This window comes from Condylura cristata, unplaced genomic scaffold (assembly GCF_000260355.1).
Source record: "Condylura cristata isolate star-nosed mole 26May11 unplaced genomic scaffold, ConCri1.0 scaffold00012, whole genome shotgun sequence".
In the NCBI taxonomy this organism is placed as follows: domain Eukaryota; kingdom Metazoa; phylum Chordata; class Mammalia; order Eulipotyphla; family Talpidae; genus Condylura; species Condylura cristata.
In genome coordinates, this window is record NW_004567113.1 from 38,789,078 (window position 1) to 38,812,286 (window position 23,209).

At 46.0% G+C, this 23,209-nt stretch overlaps 1 protein-coding gene across 1 annotated transcript in view; it reads right to left on the bottom strand.

The window, feature by feature from the left end:
* The window catches only part of TBC1D1 (TBC1 (tre-2/USP6, BUB2, cdc16) domain family, member 1), a 171,106-nt gene that overhangs the window by 77,931 nt on the left and 69,966 nt on the right, over positions 1-23,209 (bottom strand). Inside the window, exons 2-6 of the mRNA XM_012724029.1 lie at positions 15,491-16,012; positions 13,553-13,642; positions 11,520-11,624; positions 10,934-11,066; positions 5,116-5,222 (exon numbers count right to left, since the gene is read on the bottom strand). Coding sequence (XP_012579483.1) covers positions 5,116-5,222; positions 10,934-11,066; positions 11,520-11,624; positions 13,553-13,642; positions 15,491-16,012 — 957 coding nt within the window. The remainder of the gene's footprint in view (positions 1-5,115; positions 5,223-10,933; positions 11,067-11,519; positions 11,625-13,552; positions 13,643-15,490; positions 16,013-23,209) is intronic.

Below are 23,209 nucleotides of genomic sequence, written 5' to 3' on the forward strand. Positions count from 1 at the left end.
CTGGTGAATCCTCTCACCCTCCGCATCTCTGGCCTGTACCCCAGTTCTGTGTAAATAAATAAATCTTTAAAAAAAAAAAAAAAACACAGTCTGGGTGTAGTAAGTGGATGACTCCATAATAAAGTGTCAGATCTTAGGCAGCCCTTGGCCACGCTCCGTGCAAGCTAGCTAAGGAGTAATGACTCTACCCTCCCGCTGCAGGCCTTAGATGCTAAGGCACCGCTACCCCAGACCACTGTCAAGCCCCCCCTTATAGAAAGAGACCCTTCTCAAAGGTAAGTTGCTCCAGTTGCTCAGGGGAAAGATAGAGGCTATGGGGCTGCTTTCACTGAGGACTTCCTGTCCCTCCAAATTTCAGATTTAAGGATTATAACTTTTGGAGGCTACTAAAATGTTTTCAATCTTGATTCTAAGATTTTGGCTGATAATAACTATCAGTCTTGCCTCTCAATTGTAACAAATGTCTATACAAGGTAAGAGAGCACCAGGGGAAACCCTGGAGACAGGATGGAGGTCAGATGAGAGCTCTGTGTTTTCTATTTAACTTTTCCATAAAACTGCTCTTAAAAAAAAAAATCAAATGTATTTTTTAAAAAATTCCGGGAAAGAGGATCAGATGAGAATTACTGGAGGCCTCGGAGTAGTACACCGGGAAAGAGGCCTCGAAGTGGTGCACAGGGGTGGATCATTCTTTCTTCTCCTGTCATCTTTAATTAAACCTTTGGGCTACTTTTCAAAGAAAATGGAGATTTTCCTGGGAGATAATCTTCATGATCATTTATTTTATTGAAAATATCAAAAATAGGCTAGAAATGTAGCAAGATGAGAGCAGCAGTACTACCGCATTCTCTTTTAGCAAAATAGACATGGAAGAAATTACTTAAATGGGCAGAAAATGAGACTACCTCCGGGAACAATGTACGATTGTCACCTTCTGTTGAAAACTGAAGCCAAGAGCCAGAAGCGCATTAAGGGGTCCCGTTTAACATAGCTGAAGAAAGGCACTAAAGAGGAGAGACATGGGTTCCTCATGTCATACAGCATCAGGAGACAAAATTGCCTTATAATAACTGAAGCCTGGCTCGGGGCTACCCTTGATGAATTCAAAACAATGAGCAAGAGGGCGACTCCTCAGGGGCTTCGCTCCAGGCTTCACCATCCCCCGCTTGCCAACTGCAAGCCGGTCTTTAGCTGCACTGACCACATGCACAAGGAGAAAAGTGGAAGAAAATAATGGGGAATCAGGCTGGATAAATTGATGGTAAAAACTCAACTCGGGCCCTCCCTGGTGGCGCAGCGGGTTTTTAAAGCACAGCACTAGGAAGCTAAAGTCACTTCAGCACCAGTTTGATCCCTGAACCAGACCTGACCCACATGGAGCGGCAGACCTCTCCTGACCCGCCCACGGCTCCCCTCAGCAGTGTACTTCATCAGTCGGCCTGTTCTGCTCCCCACTCTGTCTCTGGTGCCTCCTCTCACGACCCCTGCTCCTCCGGCCTGTGCCCCAGTTCTGTATGCATAACTAAATAAAAGTCTAAACAAAATAAATAAATAAATAAAACCCTCAACTCGTTTGTTCCAAAGTGTCAGAAGTCAGAAGTCAGGTGAGTGGCTGAGGGCATTGCTGGGATTCTTTCTTCATCTTGGTGTTGGCTGCATGAGTAGATTCATTTTATAAAAATTCACTCAGCTATATTCCTTTCTATAGAAAATAGACTTCTGTGCCTTTCGGAGAGTTATGTTACACTTTGGGTTTTCTTTTTTTTTTTTTAATTCAAACAATAAATTGGCTGTTAGGTAATTAAGCAAATTTTGGTACATGTTTCTCATTTCTAAGAAAGCCTATACATTGGCTGTGAAAGTGATTTGGAAATCCATTTCCAAAACTGATTAATAAATGAATTCCAGAATGCGGGGAAAGCGGGTAGTCTGCTGAGGAATCTCCTCGAAAGGGCACTATCTACTCAGACACCATATTCTGACAGCTAGTAAAAAACTTAAAATCCTATCTTAGAAGGAGTAATTTTATAATCGTGAAAAAAAATCCAACTAAGTTAATTTATGGTCTTTGCAAAGTGAAAAGGCTCTTCTTACCATTCATCTTTGATTTGCAAAAATTAATCTACTAGCAACACCTACTGAGCATCAACAAACCTACCTAGTCCTTTCAGAGTGAAGTCACCTGAAACAGGATTCAGCTGAAAAGAATCAGACGGTGGTGTTTTCTGTACTATGTACTAGTCCTACCTCTGTTGGCATGAAAGCCATCCTCACCCGGAGATGCCCCACCTAGACTGGGCACACCTGGCTGGGGGTGTGGCAGGGGGGCGGCACGGAGGAGAGAAGACCCGGGAGGTCATCCTCACATACACCCAACCAGGTATGGCTGCAACGTACAATTTACAACAGTCCCACAGCGGCTCTGCAGAGCCACAGCTCAGCTCAGCAGAGAAGGGTGAACAGGCCCAAGGCCCACCTGTAGCTAAGGTCTCCTCAGAAACCCCAGCCTCACTTGCATAGTAATTCTTGCTTGCACTTTCTTTCGAGTCTGTTTGGGATGCATTAAACATTTATTTACAAAAACACTGAGTGTGTTCGCTTTAATGACTAAGTAATCACGCCTCATTAATTTCAATAGCAATTCCTTTTGTCTTATGAAGCTGTGCCCTTGGAGAGTGCCTAGGAAATACATTACCCTCCATCAGAGACTGTACCAAAGAAAAGATGAACCAATCTATTCATAAGGGGACTGAGGACAAGCAAAGCCAACTTTGTGAGCTTTTGAAATGTGTGATTTTTAACACATTCACTGGCACCACCACATAAAGAGAAGCCAGTGCCATAGTTTATGAAATAGTTTACAAAAACAAAGAATCATCATTGAGGAAGTAATTTGACAAGATCATCAGTAAGTCGCTAGGAGATGAGATTCACATCAACTTTGTATCAGTCAGGTTAGAACAGTGATCACAGAGATGCAGGACAGTGTGTCAGCTGGCTGATACAGTCAGGGAACTACCAATAGATAAATTTCCTTTGGGTGTTAGCCAATCCCAAAATTACAAAACCTTCCAGAACAACACACTGGATATGGGCTGAAGGTGTTTCATTTTGCTTTGTTGTTGTTCTTGTTTTTTTTAAAGATTTATTTACTTATACATACAGAGCTGGGGTACAGGCCAGAGGTGCAGGGGCGGTGAGAGGCTTCACCAGAGACAGAGTGGGGAGCAGAATAGGCAGATCGACGAAGTACACTGCTGAGGGGAGCAGCGGACGAGTCAGGAGAGGTCTGCCGCGCCATGTGGTCACCTCTGGGGCAGGCGGGGATCGAACGCATGCGGAAGTGGCCCCAGCGTCTTGGGGCGCTGCCTTAAAAACCCGCACCAACAAGGGAGGGCCCTTTTTTTTTTTTTTTTTTTTAATCCAGCCTTGAACACTATTTTTCTCTAGTCTCTAGGCAATATTGTAATGAGTGTCGAAACGTGCACGTCAGAGAAGCACCTCCAATGACATCATGTAGGGGCTTCTCAGCATCGCAAGAGTGTCTTGTACATTACTTATCAGGATCCACCACCCTGTTTTTGAGAAAGCTACACAGTACAGTGTAAAAAAAAGGAAAACGCACATTAGGGGAAGAACATGCAGCTTCGATGCTGCTAGACAGAGGTGCCCCAAAGGGGCACAGCACAGCAACAGCACAGCAAGAGGCCGCAACCCTGACAAAGGCCTGGCTTCCCTGCAGATGCGTTAATAGCTGAGGCAAATTACCCATCCTCTCACCAATTCCAGCATAAATCACACTGAATTTGCCTGGCAGTACTGTGTCCTTAGAGCACTAAAGGTCTTTTAAGAATAAACACAGTAGCATGGCTCGTTGATGTTGAAGAAAATTTAAAGGTGACTAGAAATTGCAAATTACACTTTAGGCTAATTATTAAATTTACAAAGTATTCCCATGCTTCTTTTCTACAAATACGTGCCAGTCCTGTGCAAGAACATGGAATTCAGAGGAGTCTAATGTGTGCTTTTTTTTAAAAAAGCAGTTTCACTTTTCACACTATGGGAAACCAGGAGAGCCCCTCCCTGGTGGCAGAGGACACAGCACTGCAAGCTGGCCACGGTCACTTCAGTGCATTTTGACTCCTGGCCCAGAGGTGACCACATGGTGCAGCCTCACCCGCTGCTCCCCTCAGCAGCGTACTTTGGTGATCTGCCTGTCCTGCTCCCCACTCTGTCTCTGGTGAAGCCTCTCACCACCTCTGGCCTGTACCCCAGTTCTGAATGCATAAATAAAAAAATCTTTAAAGAAAAATAAAAGAGAAAAGAAACCCGAAGACGGCCCAACCTGCACCTCCTTCCAACAAGGAGGCCAGAGAGCTCGGGGCCGCTAACGCCCCGGTTTAGTTTCCAGGCTCGCTGTGTGCACTCATGCCACTCTCTTCCCCCCAATAAAGGGACACTGATTTTTGTTCTGCTGTGCTCTCCTCCCTAAAGAGTGCCAGGAAACCCACAGAAAGTGCCACTTAGCTAAAGCAGACATTAAAGACTCAGGCTGAACAGACCACAGGATGCCAGTGCACACAGCTGGGTCTCCCTGAGAATCAGGCCCCTAAATGCAAAGCAGAGCTACTTGGCAGGTTTCACGCAGGAAGCTCTTAGCCTGGTTTTTGTATTTTATGTTGAGTTTGATATTGGACATAGCGCTAAGTAGGTAACATGTAAATTTATTTTCAAAATTGGGGGGTGGGGGGAGGCACAATTATTTTTTCAGTTTCAGGTAGAAAACCTGTCTCCTTCGACTCTCACACAGGAATTGGGGCTGGACTCCCGGGCAGAGAGAGGGGCTAGCTGAGCCTTCCTGCGGAGCAGAGGGCTGGATACTCAGGTCCCAAAGTCTAGGTTTTGTGTTGCAAACTGAAGCTCTTCCCAGTTTATGACTTCCTTCTTCTCATTCTAGAATATTTTTTTTAAGAAAGTGCTTCCCTGGTTTCTTTGCTTTTGCCTGACGTGACTGCAATTCTGACCTGATCCCACAGGGGTGGTTAAAGCTTAAACCAGGAGGAACGTGTCTCACATAAGCTGCTTGCCTTTTCTTTCCTTCTAGAAATTAAAAACCAGTAAGTACTGTACCTGAACCTCCTCAAAAATAGTTGCTTGCTCCTGATTCGATAATGTGGTCAGGTGCTTCTGTAGTTCTAGTTTAGTTTTGGAAGAATTCATTCCTATTAAGAAAAACAGAGAGAGGTGTGAAAACACTGTCAAGTTAGAAAGCAGAGCGACTGTGGGCCACATACACTTTTATTATGTTCTTACCCCACTTCGGGCTTTTGAGGTTTTATAGAAATTCCAATCAATAACAGCACTGGTCACAATGACAAGGACAAGTGACATCTCTGGGTCATGCCCTCATGCTAGGGACTGTCTCCACCCCGAGGCCCGTGTCATCTCCTTCTCAGAACTAGCAGGTGAACTGGTTCCTCAGCCCCATTTTACAGACCTGGAGAGCTCACGCATCAGCAAAGGCCCTGGGACGCTCCCCCAGGTCTGTGCGATTCCAAATTACCCTTTCACACCTCGTCCATGTTAAAGTACCTCACACCATCAGAGTTCTGTGCCGTGAAGTGATAAATTCTCCCCAGTAGTAATGTACGGACATCTATTTCGAGAAACACCTACCATACCACGGGGAAAGTTACTGAAAGCTCCTCCCCAGAGCACCGGTTCCTTAAAATTAACTCATGTGCTTTATAGCTTCACCTTCGCCGCTACTTGTTTTATTAATCATCATAACATCGCCTCGTTACCATGACGGTGACGTTTTGAAAATAAAGCCACAATCTGAGAGCCAGTTACAATCAAATTCTTTTTAGAAAGTTCTGTCTTCACACAAGTCCTTGAGCTCAGACCCGCTGTGGCATTTTCTTGGGCCCACAGTCACATGGGATGAAAGACTGAGAAATAAAGGGTCGGCTGAGCTAACTACCTGGAGATTGCCTGCTGCCAGGTATTTTCTCCCCAGGGCAGCTGTGTCCTCATCCTCAGCCACTCCCCCGGCGTTTCAGAGGGGTGACTCACACAGGGCAGACGCCTGGCCTTGGCCTTATTCTCCAGGGGAGCATAGTGATGTACCTACGCAGCTAAGGATGGCCAAGAGGGAGCACCCTGGAACCAGGAAGAGAGCTTGGACATCAGGCCTGTTTGCAGATGAGTTTGCTGAGATCTAGAAGAGCAGGGTCATTTGTTTTCTTTTTTTTTTTTAACAACACTGCAAATGTTCTTTTTTTTTTTAAGATTTCTTTATCTATGCATACAGAACTGGGGTGCAGGCCAGAGGTGCAGGGGCGGTGAGAGGATTCACAAGAGACAGAGTGGGGAGCAGAGCAGGCAGACAAACGAAATACACTGCTGAGGGGAGCAGTAGGTGAGTCAGGAGAGATCTGCCACACCTGGTGGGTTACATCTGGGCCGGGTATCGAACTCGTGAAATGGCTGCGTCTAGCTTCATAGTGCATGCTTTAACCCACTGCACCACCAGGGAGGGCCCGGAATGACTTTTTTTAATGAAACATTCACATGTGGACTGTTTTTTAATCAAACATTCACAAATTCAAAGAAGAGATAGAGTAATTATACACTTCTGACAGTCTCAGACAAAACCAGGAGTCACAGCAATTGTTCATATCCAGCAGTTATGAAGCGACCCTGTGGCAAGTTGTACCCTTGTCTTCAGATAAGGTCAGTTCATTTGACCTTCTTGCACCATCTGCAAGCACAGGAGGTCAACTCAGTTCCCGAGCCTGGCCAGTCCTGGTGGTTTCTGCAGCAAGAAGTCTGGGCCCTCCTTGGTGGCACAAGGTTAAAGCCTCAGAGCTGTCAAGCTAACTGCAGCCAGGGAGTGATCCACATGGGTCAGCAGACCTATCCTGCCCTGCCCACTGCCTCCCTCAGCAGTGTATTTCAGCAGATCCACCTGTTCTGTTCCCCACTCTGTCTCTGGTGAATCCTCTCAACCCCTCCCACCTCTGACCTACACTCCAGTCCCTGAATGCATAAGTAAAAATAAAATCTTGAAAAAAGAAAAGCAGGACTGGTTCTCCCTGGTGACGCAGTGGGTTAAGATGCATCACGCAAGTGAGCCACAGCTTCTTCAGTGAGTTCAATTCCCGCCCTGGAGATGACCCACATGGCGCAGCAGACCTCTCCTGACCCTCCCTCAGCAGTGTACTTCGTTGATCTGCCTATTCTGCTCCCCACTCTGTCTCTGGCAAACCCTGTCACCAGCCCTGCACCTCTGGCTTATACCCCAGTTCTGCATGCATGCATAAATAAATCTTAAAAAAGAAAAAACAGGGCTGCACTGCCCACATGGTGCCCCACAGCTTTATTTATATGGAAAGAGAGAGGGGCATGGAACAAGTTAGAAAAAGGCAACCAGAGTCAAGGGCATTCTCAGAGTCAAGGGCCTTCTCAACTACAGTCCCCCCAGCCTGGTTGTCAGGGAGCTGCCTTCACACTGGGCTGAAAAGGCTCCATCAGAGGGAGGCCTGATGGATGGCTTCGCTTTGCCAGAGGCACATTTGCTTACAGAGCAAAAGGAGAAAGTTCAGCTTTTTTCTTGTTAATGGAAGTAGAACTCATTCTAGTAATTCCCCAAAATGCTCCTCTGAACTCTGTAAGCAAAATACAGCATAAAACTAGCAAAGTGGCGCAGGATAAACACAAACTCGATACAGCGACCCCTCTCGGTCGCGGGTGGGGCTGCACGGAGGGAGAGGCCCCAGCACTGGGTTCCCGCGGGGAGGACCCAGGACCCAGGGCCCAGGGTCGACAGGCCGAGGTCCACGAAGAAACACAGTCTCTTGGTCCTGCTCTGTGTGGCTTTGCCACCGGCCCTCCCAAAGGGCATGGGGGTTTTGGCAGACTGTAATTTCCGACTAGTGCTACTATTCTGGGGCCATTTATTTATTTATGCATACAGAACTGAGGTACAGGCCAGAGGTGCAGGGGCGGTGAGAAGATTCACCAGAGACAGAGTGGGGAGCAAAACAGGCTGACTGACGAAGTAGACTGCTGAGGGGAGCAGCTGGGCGGGTCAGGAGCGGTCTGCCGCCATGCGGTCACCTCCTCGGCGGGGATCGAACTCGCGCTCAAGTGGCTTTAGCTTCTTAGAGCTGTGCTTTAGCCTGCTGCACCACCTGGGAGGGCCCCAGAGGCTGAATTTTAAGAAATGCTTTTTTCTATGTTCTAGGAATATAAAAAGGCAAAAAGCAAAGGCCCTAACTATTCATAAAATAAGTGACCAATTCCCTTTCAAATGAGGCCTCTAGGCATGCAACGAGCTCTACTTCAGAACGGCTTCCCAAGCCTGTAAGCAAAGCGGTGTCCTTCTGCAGCCTTTCTGGTGCTAAGAGTCAGTTTCCCACCAGCAAGGTTTTCTGTTCCTCTTGGATTTTATCAGAAAGGAGATTAGTTTAATGGTAATTCCAAAACTGTAGCAGCAAAATCCCTGATTTAAACTTTTCAGCTATTGCTTTTAGAAAACTAAGCCAGACCCGAGAAAGATTTATCAGCTGGAACCCTGGAATCCGTCCAGCCCCGCAGTGCCCCATCAGCTTTCTCTTCGAGGCCAAAGTCATTCTTGGCGTCTTAATAAGCTCTTCGGGGACCTTTCCGTCATCGTTTACCTTATCTTGACAACAAGCAGGGAAAGAGTTAGTGATCCTCTCAGACGGGATCACGAGTTAAAGCACAACTTTTCTTGTTCCCAGATAAACTTTGTATGTCAGCAAATAGTAACAACTAAGAAAACAAAGTTGAAAATATTTGGATTCCTTTTCAAAAGCACTTTAATGCCTTCAAAAGAATCTTTAAAGACGATGGGCGTCAATTTATGTCACTTTAAAAGGGAGGTGAGATACTACTTCGTACCCCTCGGGATAGTTAGCAAGGAACTAGAGAGCAAAAGTGTTGGTGAAACTGGAGGGAAGAGAATCCCTGCACCTGGTTGGTGTAGGATACACGATGGCAGAGTCGGCCATGTGGAGCTACAGTATGGTAGTTCTCCCCAAATTAAGCGGTTGTCACATAAACCAGCAGTACTACTTCTGGGCCCAGTCCCAAAAGAACTGAAAGCAGAAACCTGAAGTTACTTGTATGTGAAGGGTCAACGCAGCACCATTCACAAGAAATAACGTAAAGCGACATCCCCTGGAATATTATTCACCCTTCAAAAGGAGTGAAATTCTGATAGGTGCTAAAACATGAATGAACTGAGGAGACATGCTGATGAATAAACTAGACACAAAAGGCCAATACCACGTGATTCCACTTCTACGTGGTCCCCAGCGCAGTCACATTTGCGGTCAGAAAGCAGAACCCCAGGGGCCTCGGGGGCAGGGAAGGTGGGGAGCCAGTGTCTGTGAGAAGAGGCAGTGCCAGAGACAGGTGACGGTGATGGCTGCACAGCAATATGAATGGCCTTAACGTCACTGAGCTGCTCATTTTTAACCAGTTAAAGACAAAATGGAATGTTCTGTACTTTTACCCAATGATTTTAAAAAGGGGAAACAGATCTAGTCATGGTAACACGGGTTGTTTGAATCCTGTGGGGCCCCTCAAAATTACACCCACACAAAAAAGGCAGACATCGGATGGGCATCCTGCCGCAGCGTCCTCCTCCCTGAACTTCCCCTTCCCCGAGGTCCTCCCACAGCCCCGGGACAGAGCCTCTGTCTTCCCAGAGACGGCTTCCCCACCCTGGTTCAGGAGGCATCTCCCCACTCCCTTCTGACTCATGTCTGAATCTACTCTGCCTCCGCAACCGTGCCAAAGCAAAGACTGTGGCTCCGGCAGCGGCTCCTCTCAGCGGACAGCTCCTTCCCGGGCCCCTCGGCGGACAGGCGCCCTCGCTGACTCCTGGACTCGAGGTAGGCCAGTGGACTCCTCGACTTCTCTACTCCGCCAAAGAGGAGACACAAAAGCGTGAAAGAAGAGTTCCCTGCCCCCCAACAGATGAGGTTAAGGACTAAACAGATAATAACATATGTGAAAGAAGGCTTTTAGCACGGTACCTGGTGCTTCCGAAGGATTACACAAATCATCTGTTTGACAGACTCTCCCTAAATCTAGTTTCTGGACATTGCAGTCCATACGCACAGTGCCCGCCTTCTTTTTAATTGAAGTAACCCGTTACGGTGCAGACTTGTGTCGTTCAAGTCAACATGTATCTATACGCCATTCAACGCACCACAAAAAGGCCAATTCTATCCTTGACCGTATCAACCTGGTACCCCTTCCTTTTTCTTTCTGGTAACCACAAACTGATCTTATAAGCTAAATGTTTGTTTTTGTTTTTATTTACGTTCATCTGTTTGTTTTCTCTACATACCGCACACGAGGGAAGTCATTCAGCGTTTGTGTTTCTCCCTCTGGCTTAGTTCGCTAAACCTAAGCCCCTCCAGGTCACAGCGACTACTGCTTTGATTCCTTCTCCTAGACTCTTTACTAGATAACCTGTCTTTTGCAGTCTCCAGGCCACGAAAGCTGTTCTAGCAAAGGTTACTGATGACCTTCAGTTGAGAAAACTACTGAAAATTCTGCAGCTCTGATCCCAGGAGCTCTCTGTCGCAGTCCACACAGGTGACCGTTCACACAACCTGGAGAAGTGATAGACCTGGGTCTGGCAGGCTTTGCTTCCCCATCTCCTCCCCTATCCTCAGAGTTCCCTGGAGGGGAGATGGTGGAAAGGGGGTTATGGATTTTATATTCACATCCTGAGCACCCAGCACAGTGCCTAACACACATGGGACGTTCACCCATCTGTCACTGACACAGATGCCTACTGGGCCAGGTCTTACAGCAAATGCAGCTCATCTACCGTTCTCGGACCTTGACCTCCCTGCCCGCTGCGACAGCAGGCAGGGCCTGCACTCACCCTCGATGCGCTCACACAGTTTGTGCAGGCTCTGCAGAGGGCAGCCCTCACACAGCTGGGCCGGCGCTCTGGCTGTCTGCTGCACTGCAGCCACCGTGAAAGCTTGTTTCAGCGTCATCATAATTTCATCAACCTGATTCAAGAAAAGAAAGATTACAGCTAGCAAAATACCCATGGAAACTGAGCGGTGCTGAGATTCCCGGGCTCTCCGGAAAGGCTTTGTATTTAAAGATTGTTCTCCACGATTAGTCACAGGGCAATGGATGGTAACTAAGAACTGCTGGGAGCACAAGAAACATAACCAGGGGCTCAGAGCTCTTCAAAGAGCAGGTAAAAAATGCAAAAACTCAACTCCTAGGATCAAAGTCCAGAATGATACATTAGTGGTGCCAGAGCAGAGGGGAAAGTGAACAGCTTCTTCGAAAGTAACAGAAATGGAAAATGCACACCCAAGTAAGACTCCGGTGTGGGCCAGCTAGTTATTAAATGCTAGCAGTGAGCTTAGCTGGTTTGCTAAAGAAAGCAAAGTGAGATTAGAACCTTGTTTACATGGAATTTCAGGGAGAGAACCGCTCCCCTCTCTTACCAGAGCTTCATTCGCACATTGAAACACGTAACAGACAAAGTGAAAGCCTCTGCCCCCGGAGGTCTCTCGGCAGATGAATCCAAAGTGGTCCACGTGTCTAATACCCTGTGCAGGCAAGAGGGAGAACGGGTGAGCAGCATCCAAAGGAGGAAGACTGGCAGCCGAAGCTTTACACAGGGCAATCTGAAAGGTCTCAATGAATTACTTTCTTGGACAAGACAGTATCTAAACACATCTTCAAGTGTTAATGAGGATTAGCATCCTTCTACTGACACGTTACTCTGGGCTAAAGCCACAATAAGTGACTCTAGTAACTGCAGAGTTGTTTTTTGTTTCCTGTTTTCTTTTTTAAGCAGACAATCAAACGTGTTTATTTGGTTGGAGAACAGCACATAAGTATAGAACAGGTACCAAGGAAAGCAGAGAATTTGGATTTGGAAGTAGAGGATTTTGATTTGGAAAAATCAAAAGCAGACCAAGAGATTAATGAAGAAACACAAGTAAACACATATAATACACATGCATGTACACACAGATACAGGTTATCTCTAAAGTACGTGTGTTCCTAAAAAAACACTCAAACTGGTCTGATGAATGAATAAAATTTAGACAGAGTAGAGAAACTTTTAAGCAAGATACTAAAGCCAAGTTTCTACCACAGTTTCCCAACAGCTCTTCCGTTTAACATGTAAACTCATTTTTGAAATATAGCTAAGAGGCACCTTCATATAGACAAAGATGTCAACCATAGATATTAATCTGTCAGCGTCTCCTGAAAACACCAGCATGCAGAGATAAGCATTGATAGTTCAGGTGATCACATAAACTTATAAACTGCACCCTTTGGGATCTAAAACTGTCACATGAAAAAGCAAACATTTAACAGTTCTATTTCCATAGGAATAGCACAAGTCAAGACCATCTCTCTACCGGATGATCTCAATTTCCAGGCAAATATTCCCCAATGAATGGGCAGTCGCTGACAAATTCTAGCATTTACTTCACTGTCCTTCAACAACAAACCTCTATATATGTTAGAGGTTACTTCTCAGGGGAATTTAATTTGGAAAAACACTTCCTTTGTAAGATGGTTTCTAATTCAAGCTATTAAGAACAGTGTTTTCAAATTTTGGGAAAAAAATCCCTCGTGAATCCTTATGTAAATCCGGTTACAAATGCACCAGCAATGAAATGTTCATTTTATCTTCTTTTTTTTTTTTAATTTAATATTTATTCATACAGAACTGGGGTACAGGCCAGAGTTGCAGGGGCAGTGAGAGGATTCACCAGAGACAGAGTGGGGAGCAGAATAGGCAGATGGACGAAGTACACTGCTGAGGGGAGCAGCGGGCGGGTCAGGAGAGGTCTGCCGCGCCATGTGGTCACCTCCGGGGCAGGCAGGGATCGAACTCATGGGGAAGTGGCTTTCAATTCTTAGTGCTGCGCTTTAACCCACTGCACCACCAGAGAGGGCCCATTTTATCTTCTTGACGATAAAGAAAAGACAGAATTTAAGTGGCCTCAAATTTGTTAGGAAGATCACTAGTAAAACTGACAAGAGTCTCCAAAATTCTCTCAGAAACACACCCAGGAGATTATCAAGAAAGAACTCAAGAGGCACTATGTTCTGATAAAGCATCTTCAAGGTTACTTATCTTGTCAAGTTATCTACTGAAAATTTTTGTGTTTGTATATGTCCAAATGTAACTATAAAACTATAAAACAATCATACACACACAGACATACATTCCTGGGAATCACAACTATAGAACATTACTATCTATAATTGAAAATAAGAAAAAAAATCTATTTTCTGTAGAAGGTTATTGTTGCTAAGGCTAAATTTCTTAATTTCATAATTAAATTTATATTTTGCCTTAAAGTGTACCAAAGCAAAGAAAAAAGGACAAGATTACAAATCAAGTTTTCAGAAAGCATACAACTTGTAACTTTAGCACAACTGTTAAATGACACTAGAAGAATCATTCAAAAAATTAAGGTGCAATTGAGCCATTAACCCATTCTCTATTTACCTGAGAGCAAAAGGATATCTCCTTAAAATTTTTCTCCAGCGCTACTTTTTTGGTGTCAGGACTGATGAGGTAAACTTCAGACTGGCCAATCTTAAAAGACAGAAAAGAAAAAAAAAGCTCGTTTTTCATGTAAGGCAAATTCAAATTTATGACACAAACTTTCTTATTTCATGACCTATGAAAACTAAGAATAACTTCCTACATAATTCTGACTGTCTCCCTGTAGAACAGCACCTCTCAGGCTATTACTTTATCCTATGGATTTCAAGTAGCACAAGACAACTATTAGACATTCACCAATGAAGGACAAGAGTTTTCTTGAGTCGGAAGAACCCAAATGCCCAAAAGTTAGCCACCAAATCTCAGATTCCACATCCTGCCCCCTCCCACGAGAAGGGAGGTTCCTACCAAAGCGAATCTTAGATGAAAACAGCAACCTCTCTTTTAAATCTTCCCATAACACTTTCCAATGATTATTTTTAGCTGGAAAGTCTTTTTAAATTACGGTTAAATGAATCTACCATTTGTTAGCGTGTACTTCGTGTTAGGAGACATTGCATGACTGAGTTCAGAACATTAGCATAAATGAACAGTCTCACTGATTTGGGTCTGCACGATGGATTTCCATTACAGCAGGACTGTGGGACAGTCAGCAGCTCCGTTGACTGTACTGCGTCCTCCCTCAGTGGTCTTCTCACTTGCTGTTCTCTACCCGACGCTTAGCCTTGGATGCACTGAAAACTCTGCTCAATGAAAATCACTGTCTCAAAGAAGCCTCCCTCAGTTCTCCAGACGCCGTCACAGCATCCACTACTTCGCAGCATTTATCACAAAGCAACATGCCCGACTGCCTATCTCTTCATTGGAAGCTGAGTTCCACTCAGGCAGAGCCCAGGCCTGTCTTATCTGCTGCTGTATTTTTAGCATGAGGCAAGGATCCCTATACACTGAGCACCTTCCCCAGTGATACTGCGAGATTTTGCCTACTAGAGATCACAGATTCCGGGACCAGTGTAATATGACTACAGCACTGTCTAGGGTAGCTGCAGAGGAGGAAGTTGGCTTTCGGTGCCCTCGGGCCACCATCCTGCATACCAAGCTGCACACACACACACCCACAGAGCAGCCAGCTTCCTTCCCCCTGGCTTCATACTCCCCTGAGATGGGCTCCAAAGTGAGACACGACATTGAAGCTAAGTTTGCCCTTTTTAGAATTTCAATCAGCCTCAAAGGCAAAAAGAGAGGAGGCGTTCAAGGGGCAATGAGTCCCCCATATCCTCAGAGGCTGCTGCTCTGCTGGAACATGACTAAGTCCCATCAGCTTGGACCCCGGAGGCCCGAGACCACAGGAGCCCAGGTCAGCATGGAACCAGTAACCCTGGTGGCGTGGTCAGCCTGCCTGTTCACTTCTTTTCTGGCACATGGCTCAGGTCATGTTTTTTCTTGTAGGAAAGTGAGTAAGTGTTTAGGTGAATTCGTATTTCAATATGGGTTAAACGTCAATGATCATGTATATGCAAATTCGATGACTCTGATGAACAGATTTCTAAAGATTAATAAAAATGAAAAAGAGAAGGAACTTTCCATAGGAATTTTGTTGAAATATTTAGACCAGTCTGTATTTTTCAAAATACTCTGAGGGTCACTTTTGCATGTATTAACTGTTCATTCCATATTGAAAAGATGTCTTTATAACCAATGGGGGAGATAACAATTATACAAGGATAGAAGACGGGTTCTATTTCTTTCCCCCCCTGGTGAATTTAAAGACTTAGGGCTACAGAAAGAATTTTATCCTGAGAAAATATTTACTCCATTTAAGGAATACATGGCTTCACATAAATCCATAAGCAATTTCCAAAGCCACTTTCCTCAATAAAGCCGATTTTCTGTGGAGTCTCAGACAGCAAATGAGCATGAAGGTTGATAGTATTTTACCGTGAAGAGCATAGTTCGATTTTCCTCAATATCAGTTGGCTGCACAATATTGTGTCCACTGAGTAGGTGATTCTCGATGTCATTTTCCTCAAAAGAGCTAAAGAAACTGCTACTTCGCAGGCTTCCATCTTGAAATTCCCTCTTAAAGGCCAAGGACCGCAGCCCCGGCTGGGAGAAGGATTTGCGCATCGGCCTCTGGCTCTGCTCCCCATTCCCCACCGGCTGGAGCACAGCTCGGAACTTATCCGTGAAGGAAAGCCCTCCCCCGGCGGGGTTGGTGGTTTCCGAATTCTGGGAGCCCAGATCAAACTCGACCTTCCTGCTGCAGCTGATGTGGTTGAACTTCTCGATGCACTCGTCGATCAGGGCTGGCGGGGCCTTCTTGTGCGCCACCGTCACGCGGCCACAGAAGAGCACCTCGAACTTCTTGGCAAACGTGTCGTCAAACTCCGACGGGCAGTGGAGCTCTTCCTGGCGGGCAATCTTCCCGGCCTGCCGGATGGAGCTGATGATCTCAGGCACCTGCAGAGAGAGGAAAGCATGTTATCTGGAACAGGCAGGGGGTGCTATCGTGGCTGGCACACACGGGGCAGGAACCCCTGGGGGCGGGGGGAGAACGCCACGCTGCCCCCACCCGGTCCCCGCTGCCGCGCAGTCCATCCACCGCGCTGGAGGAGGGGCCCGCGGGAACCCGGACCATGGATGTCTCTCTACAGGAGGGAAATGAGCAACTCAGACTCCACACAGGGAACGGAGTATTTCAGACCTGCTAGACAGGTCATGGGCTCACGACACCCTGCAACCTCTTACGCACACAGCCTGATGTGCACACCCCAGCCCCTGCTGTCAAACCCAGGCTGGTCCCCTCTAAAGCCAAAGTCCTTCCTGGAAAAGCCCTCATCTCCCGAGGAGGCCTAAAAAGCCCAGTCTCCACTGTGCCCCCACCCCAAACATTCAGGAGTTATTCTACATTTCATGGCAGTGTATCCTGGGAAGGTCTCCATAGTAGATGATGGGATGAAGAGGTGGAAATTCTAAGATTTCTTCCAATCCGAACATCATTCTCTTCCATCAATAGCCAATTTACTGCTGCAGCCTGGGGAACAGAGAGCCAGGAAGTGTTCAATAAGCCGGGGTGCCCAGGCCTCAGACATGATCAGAGCCACACACTGGGGTGCCCTCCCAGAGGGGACTCTGAGCCTTTGGGGTCAGTGTAAAGCCACATTTGAGAAGCAACACAGAGTCGGTGGTGCCCTCCCTGCTGCTTATCAGCACCTCCACCAAGACCCTTCAGAGGACAGCAGACGTGAGACACAGCCACAGTGACCGCAGGCTCCTGCCCATCCGGAGACGAAGGGCGTCATTTCTGTCATGACCTAACAGTCAAAAGCCATTGTTTACTTTTCCAAAATGTAAGAAAACTCATTTTAAAGCCCAATACCTATGGGTCCAATGTCTTTTTCACAGTACAGAGAGCAAACACCTAAAAAAACCTTCTCGACTCAGGTCAAAATTCAACACAGAGAGTAAAGGGAGGTGGCCGCAGCTCACTCCAAAGGCATATGCCTTAGTCTGTGTTCAAGGCAGAATCTCCGGGACACGAAGACTGTACGCTCTGTGATTTCATACCAAGCCCACCTTAAAAAGACAGTTGCGGGCCCTCCCTGATGGCTCAATGGATTAGGACACAGCACTGCAGGGCGCTGCAAGCTGGCCACAGCCACTTCCAGTGTGAGTTCGATCCCGGCCCTGGAGGTGACCCACATGGCGCAGCAGACCTCTCCTGACCTCCCCGCTGCTCCCCTCAGCAGTGTACTTTGTCGATCTGCCTGTTCTGCTCCCCACTCTGTCTCTGATGAATCTTCTTGCCACCCCTGAGCCTCTGGCCTGTACCCCAGAGGTACCTGGGGTACCCTGTTCTGTGTGTCTAAATAAATAAAGAAAACTTTAAAAGGTAAATTAAATAAAAAAAAAGGGGGGGGAGACAGTCTCTACCCTAAAGATTATGACACATATGTCTTTGCAAGGTACTGTACAGGGATTAGACAAGTGATTCCTGAAGCATCAGATCTAAATGATACTAAATAAACAGAAATTGCTGCACATGTCAACCCTTGTATTTGCTTACGCAGTGACTTGCCCACTGTTGGTCAATATAAAATACATGATGGAGAGAAGCAGGAGGCAAAAAGTCTATTTCATTCACACTTTTGTCAATAGGGCAGTATGGGACCTTAGCAAATATAACTGTAGTTTCTCTTTTAAAAAGCTTTTAACATTTTTCAGATAAAAATAACTTCTGTGAGGTGAACAATAATAATTTTCTCAAAGGGGAAAAAAAAACCTGGTTCATACAATAAGGAATGTTGTGCTTTTCTGAGCAGCTATGTTAAATTACTTAATACAAAATCGCATGAGTCCTCCCTACTATTAACCCCACTTCTTTCTGTACAGGAAATGCTAGGCCTACTTGGCCTTTTGGGGCTTTTTAAAATATCTGATGTTTCTATATACAGGGTCTTCAGCTGAATTTGAAGTAATTATGTCTTTCATTATGAACCATCAAAAGGGAAGAAAACGTGTAAACTGACACGTGTTTACGCTGCCTCAAACAAATGGCAGAAACACAAGGGTTGAAAAATGGAGAAATCGGTTGTTCTGTTCTTTCAGGGTCCAAAGAGGTTGAAAAACACACTTCACAGGCTCCAGCTGTTCTGCTAACCGCCTCTCTCTCCTATAGCTTCAGTCAGAACCACTGCAACACATCCTTCATCAAAGACCGGTGCTTCACTCTCCCTGCTCTGATGATTTGTGTATAATATGGGTATAAAGGAGATAACTGGGATTAAGGAGGAGGGGGATTCCTGGAATGCTGAGTGGAAAAAATATAACAATTTCACAATATTTGAAGGCACAGTACCAGACACAGTTTCAACAATATATTGCAAACAGTGAAAAATCTGATGTCCTTTTTTCACAAAGATGTATTTATTAATGCAGAAGAACTGGGGTGTAGGCCAGAGGTGCAGGGGTGGGGAGTGATGGGGGGGGTGGTGAGAGGATACTGGAGACAGAGTAGGAAGAACAGACAGATCGAGAGAAATACACTGCTGAGTGGAGGGAGATAGGAGAGGCCTGCTGCAACTAACATGTGTGTGCTAAGCCTGAACCCCTAGGCTGCCAGAGAGGCCCAAAAGAAAAGAGGACTTTGCAGGCGGCCATTCAACAATGTGTGATGGGCGCCCTCTCTTTGCATATACTGCCAAGACCTCTGGTTGTGTTTTAGGATATTTGCAGCAGTTGCATGTTGTTAGGGGGAGAGAGGTAAGGAGGAGAAATTGTGACAGGGAACCGAGTTACTTAGTAGAATGAAACACATTCCAGGAAGAGAGAGGAAGAGGCCAAGGGTAAAGTCAAAGATGCCAAGGGAAGAAGTCCCTCAAGAAAGCAGAGGCGGTGACTTGAGAAGAAGGATGGAGATAAATACACTAAAGCTGACAGTTTACAGGGATATGTAAAAATATTTACTGCAATTATGTAGGCCCCTTGAGGGTAAATATGCTGAGGTCAGTGCTGTTTATTCCCACAGATACGATCTAGGGACCTTTAACACAAACCTTTCTTTAGTTACAGCAGTAAAAGACACGTCACTTCTGATTGCAGATAATCAGATAATATAAATCAAAAATAAGTAAAACAAAAACAAGGATTTGAGGAACATTTTACTGGAAGAGATTCCCTAAAGGTTTGGTACTTGGTTTTATTCCCTTTTACACTGGGAAAATGTTAGCTAATTAAAATGAATCATCAATAATCAAGAAATCATCAAAATTTACTAAACCGCTCTTTTGTTGACCTATTTGAGCTTTTAGCAAAGTTCAATTTTCAAGTAAATCTGCATTTATTTCACAACTGAAACAAGTTTTAGTACTCATGCACTTACAGACATACAGGTTAGTTTAAAACTTCTGCAGAAAGAAATGAATATTGTTTTATAAATAGCTAGAAAGTGATAGTCTAGGAGAATAAGAATTAATTCATCTCTGTAAATAAAGCTCTTGTTTAATTAAGCATTTGGGTCAACTTTCAAGGATTTAAGGATTTTAAGGGTTATAAAGATTGCGAGTGTTATATTCATAAGGAGTTAAGAGCCCCTGAAATACTACTTAGAATAAAAATCCATTCTACTTTACAGCTAGACTTTTTTCTGATGGCTAGTAACAAATATCAAATGAATATAAAAAGCCTTGTATTTGTGCTTAAAAATCTAGCATTTTTCCTGCCATTTAACATCAAAACATTTTGAAACTGCAAAAAAATCCGTGTTTTGTCCCACTTTGGGGAGTTAAAGCAAGCAAAAATTCAAAAAAGAATCTATTCTGCATCACTGTCATAGTTAAAGTAAACCGAGAAAATAATTTAATTAAGTATTTCTTCCCGGTATATCACATCCTGAATTTCATATAAAATATTTAAGAAATTCCCTCTAGCCCGTGTTTACCAGTTAAGTTATTTAAAGAGAAAAACACACCAGTCTGACACTATTTAGAAAAGACACATGTGAGTGGCCATATTATGCAACAAGGCCATGTTGGGAATTGTCGAGGTGAGTTTAAACATACAGGTGTGAATACACATCATGTACAGTGAGTAAGAGGTGATTCTCTGACCTCGTGAGGGTCGGAAACCAGGAAGTGAGAGACATGTCTGAATCTGTGATCTCCAGTAAAACAGGCCACGCACAACCGTGAGCAAAGCAACTCACTACCTGCCTCCGAGAGCAGGCCTGGGGGCTCTGACTTCTGCCAAGGAGTGAGACGCTTTTTGAAAAATGCTAGTTAAAAGTCGAGACATTTTTTGGCTTGTTTTTAAGATTTATTTATTCATACAGAACTGGGGTACAGGCCAGAGGTGCAGGTGCGGTGAGAAGAATCACCAGAGCAGGACAGGCAGATGGACTGAAACACACTGCTGAGGGGAGCACCGAGGGTTGGTCAGGAGAGGTCTGCCACGCCACGTGGCTCACCTCAGGAGCAGGGATCAAACTCATGCTGAAGTGGCTTTAGCTTCTTAGTGCTGTGCTTTAACCCGCTGCGCCACCAGGGAGGGCCCAAAAGTCAAGACATTTTGATCTCTCGGTATAAATACTGATGGAAGTCATGGCATAAGTCACCAACTGCTGAACTTGGGCATACACATCCCCAAAGTCCCACCCTCTTGACTGAATGCATTGACTACGCACTGATTCACAACTCAAATGTGACTACACAATGTTGCTGCCAGGATTTTGAAAAACTGAAGTCTCGCCCCACACCAGTCTAGATGAAGCAGCCTGTCTGGAGGCATCTGCAGTTTTCAGAAGCACCCCTGAACTCAGCCCACCGGCATATCCAATCACCCCATTTACCACATGATCAGTTCAAGGTTAGCCAACAACTCAACCAGACCAAAAAATGGTAGGCCACGTGCTTAATGGAGCTGGTAGATAACATGAAACTTGGCTGTTACTTCAGACCAGTGATCCTCAACCAGGCTCAGTTCTGCACCCCCCACCCTCCCACCAGGGACATCTGGCGGTATCTGGGGACATTTGGTTATCATCGGAGGGTGGGGGGTGCCACCGGCCCCTGCTAGACAGAGGCCAGGATGCTATGGCACAGCTGATGGCACAGAACTCCTCGCAATCAAAACGTACCTGGACCAGGGTCAGGAGTGTGCAAATTGAGACATTCCACTTCTACCTTTTTTTTTTTAAGATTTATTTATTTACGAATACAAGAACTGGGTTACAGGCCAAGGTTCAGGGGCCTAAAAGCAGGATTTCTTGAGGCTCACTGGCCTAAAGTAACAGCCAAGTTTCTTTTTTCCAGCCAGCTCCATTAAGGACCTGGCCTACCATTTTTTAGTCTGGTTGAATTATTTGCCTAACCTTGAACTGATCATGTGGTAAATGGGGTGATCGAATATGCCGGTGGGCTGAGTTCAGGGGTGCTTCTGAAAACTGAACCCTGAGAGGGTTTATCCCCACACAGTGGGGAGCAGACAGATGGAGTGACTAAAGTACACTCTTGGGAGCACTGATGGAGATAGGCGAGGTCTACGGAGCCATGTGGGTCGTCCCCCTGGACAGGGATCAAATTCATGCTGCAGTGGCTACGGACAGCTTCACAACGCTGTGCTTGAACCCACTGCACCACGATGAAGGGCCCCCAGAACTCCTGCTTTTAGACCTCAGTTCTTATGCTATAAGCAGGGAATTGCTGGTATCACCACATACATATAAAGGCCTGCTTGGGGGTCCCAGAGGGGGTAAAACAAGACCAGGGGAAGAAAAAGGGAGTGAGGGGGTGAGAATACGGCTTTGATGTTTGATTATCTGGATCCAGCTATGTTTGAAGCCACTGATCAGGGATTCTGCCAATGAACCCCCCTTTTTAATCACGCCACTGTCCATTTAGCAACTGTCACTTGCAAGTAAAAGTCCTATCCACACTCCCACAGTGCAGAAAACCTTATGCTCCAGTCTATGGGGAATACAAACATGAGTCACGCATAGGTCTTGTTCTTTGGGGAATCTACAGTCTCAAAAGAGGGAATAAAGAAGTAAACAGATGGCTAAAGTGGACTGTCAACAACTGCAAGGAGAGAAACACAAAATCTCAGCACAGAGTATATTTCAAATTACGAAGAATGAATAGGATAACAAATATTTACAAAATACAGCTCTTCTTAGGATGCAGTTAAGTCACCAAACTGACTAAACTTTTCCCTACAAAAGTTAGGATAGACCAAATCTTGGGTCATGTGAAAAATTGTTTGGAAAGAACCAAAGTAGAATTCACATTTTAATGACTTTTGTAAATGTTATTCCCATGCCTGTTTCTGCGCCCTGTTCTGTAGAATGAGGAGCAGGTCCCAAGGCGGCTACACACTGCTTCACACGGACGTCTGTGGGTGCCACTCCAGAGATCCCTCGTCTCTCGAAAGGCAACTTCCTTCTCCCCAGCACCAGGGCGCATGCCAGGTGGAGCCACGCCAAGCGATGGGCCACGGGGCCAGACGTGGCCTTGTGGCCTCTCTGGGGTTCATGTCCCTCCTTTGCTTACCAGTCAGCAGAGTCCACCTCAGTGGAAAACCCAGCCAAGTTACTGGATGGGGTGTATCCAGGGCTGCGAGGCAGGCTTCGGTCCAAGGTGGGAGAGAAGGCGCTCCTCCCACAGAGGCACTGAGGGGCAGCGGGTGCTCCCCAGGCCATACCTGCAGATCAGAGCCAGGCAAAGAACAGCACACATCCCCAGGGCCTGCCCAGGTCTCAGAACCCGGCAGCTCAGCATGACTAGGAACCAAATGGGGGAGTTTGGCGGGGGCCGGGGGTGGGGGGCGGTTAGCAGTGGGGGCCCCACCTCCTAAGGCAGGCTGTGTGTAGTCTTTGCATCAAACGGGCATCTTCCTTGTCAGTAAAACGCAGGACCAGGACTTACGTACAACTAGCACCTCACAGACTCACTGTGTGTCCTTAAAACACACAGGATGGGGGCCCTCCCTGTGGTGCAACGGTTAGGATGCAGCACTGCAAGCTGGCCGCAGCCACCTCAGTGAGCGTTCGATCCCCGCTCCAGAGGTGACCCACATGGCGTGGCAGACCCCTCCTGACCTGCCCGCTGCTCCCCTCAGCAGTGTACTTTGTTGATCTATCTGTTCTGCTCCCCCACTCTGTCT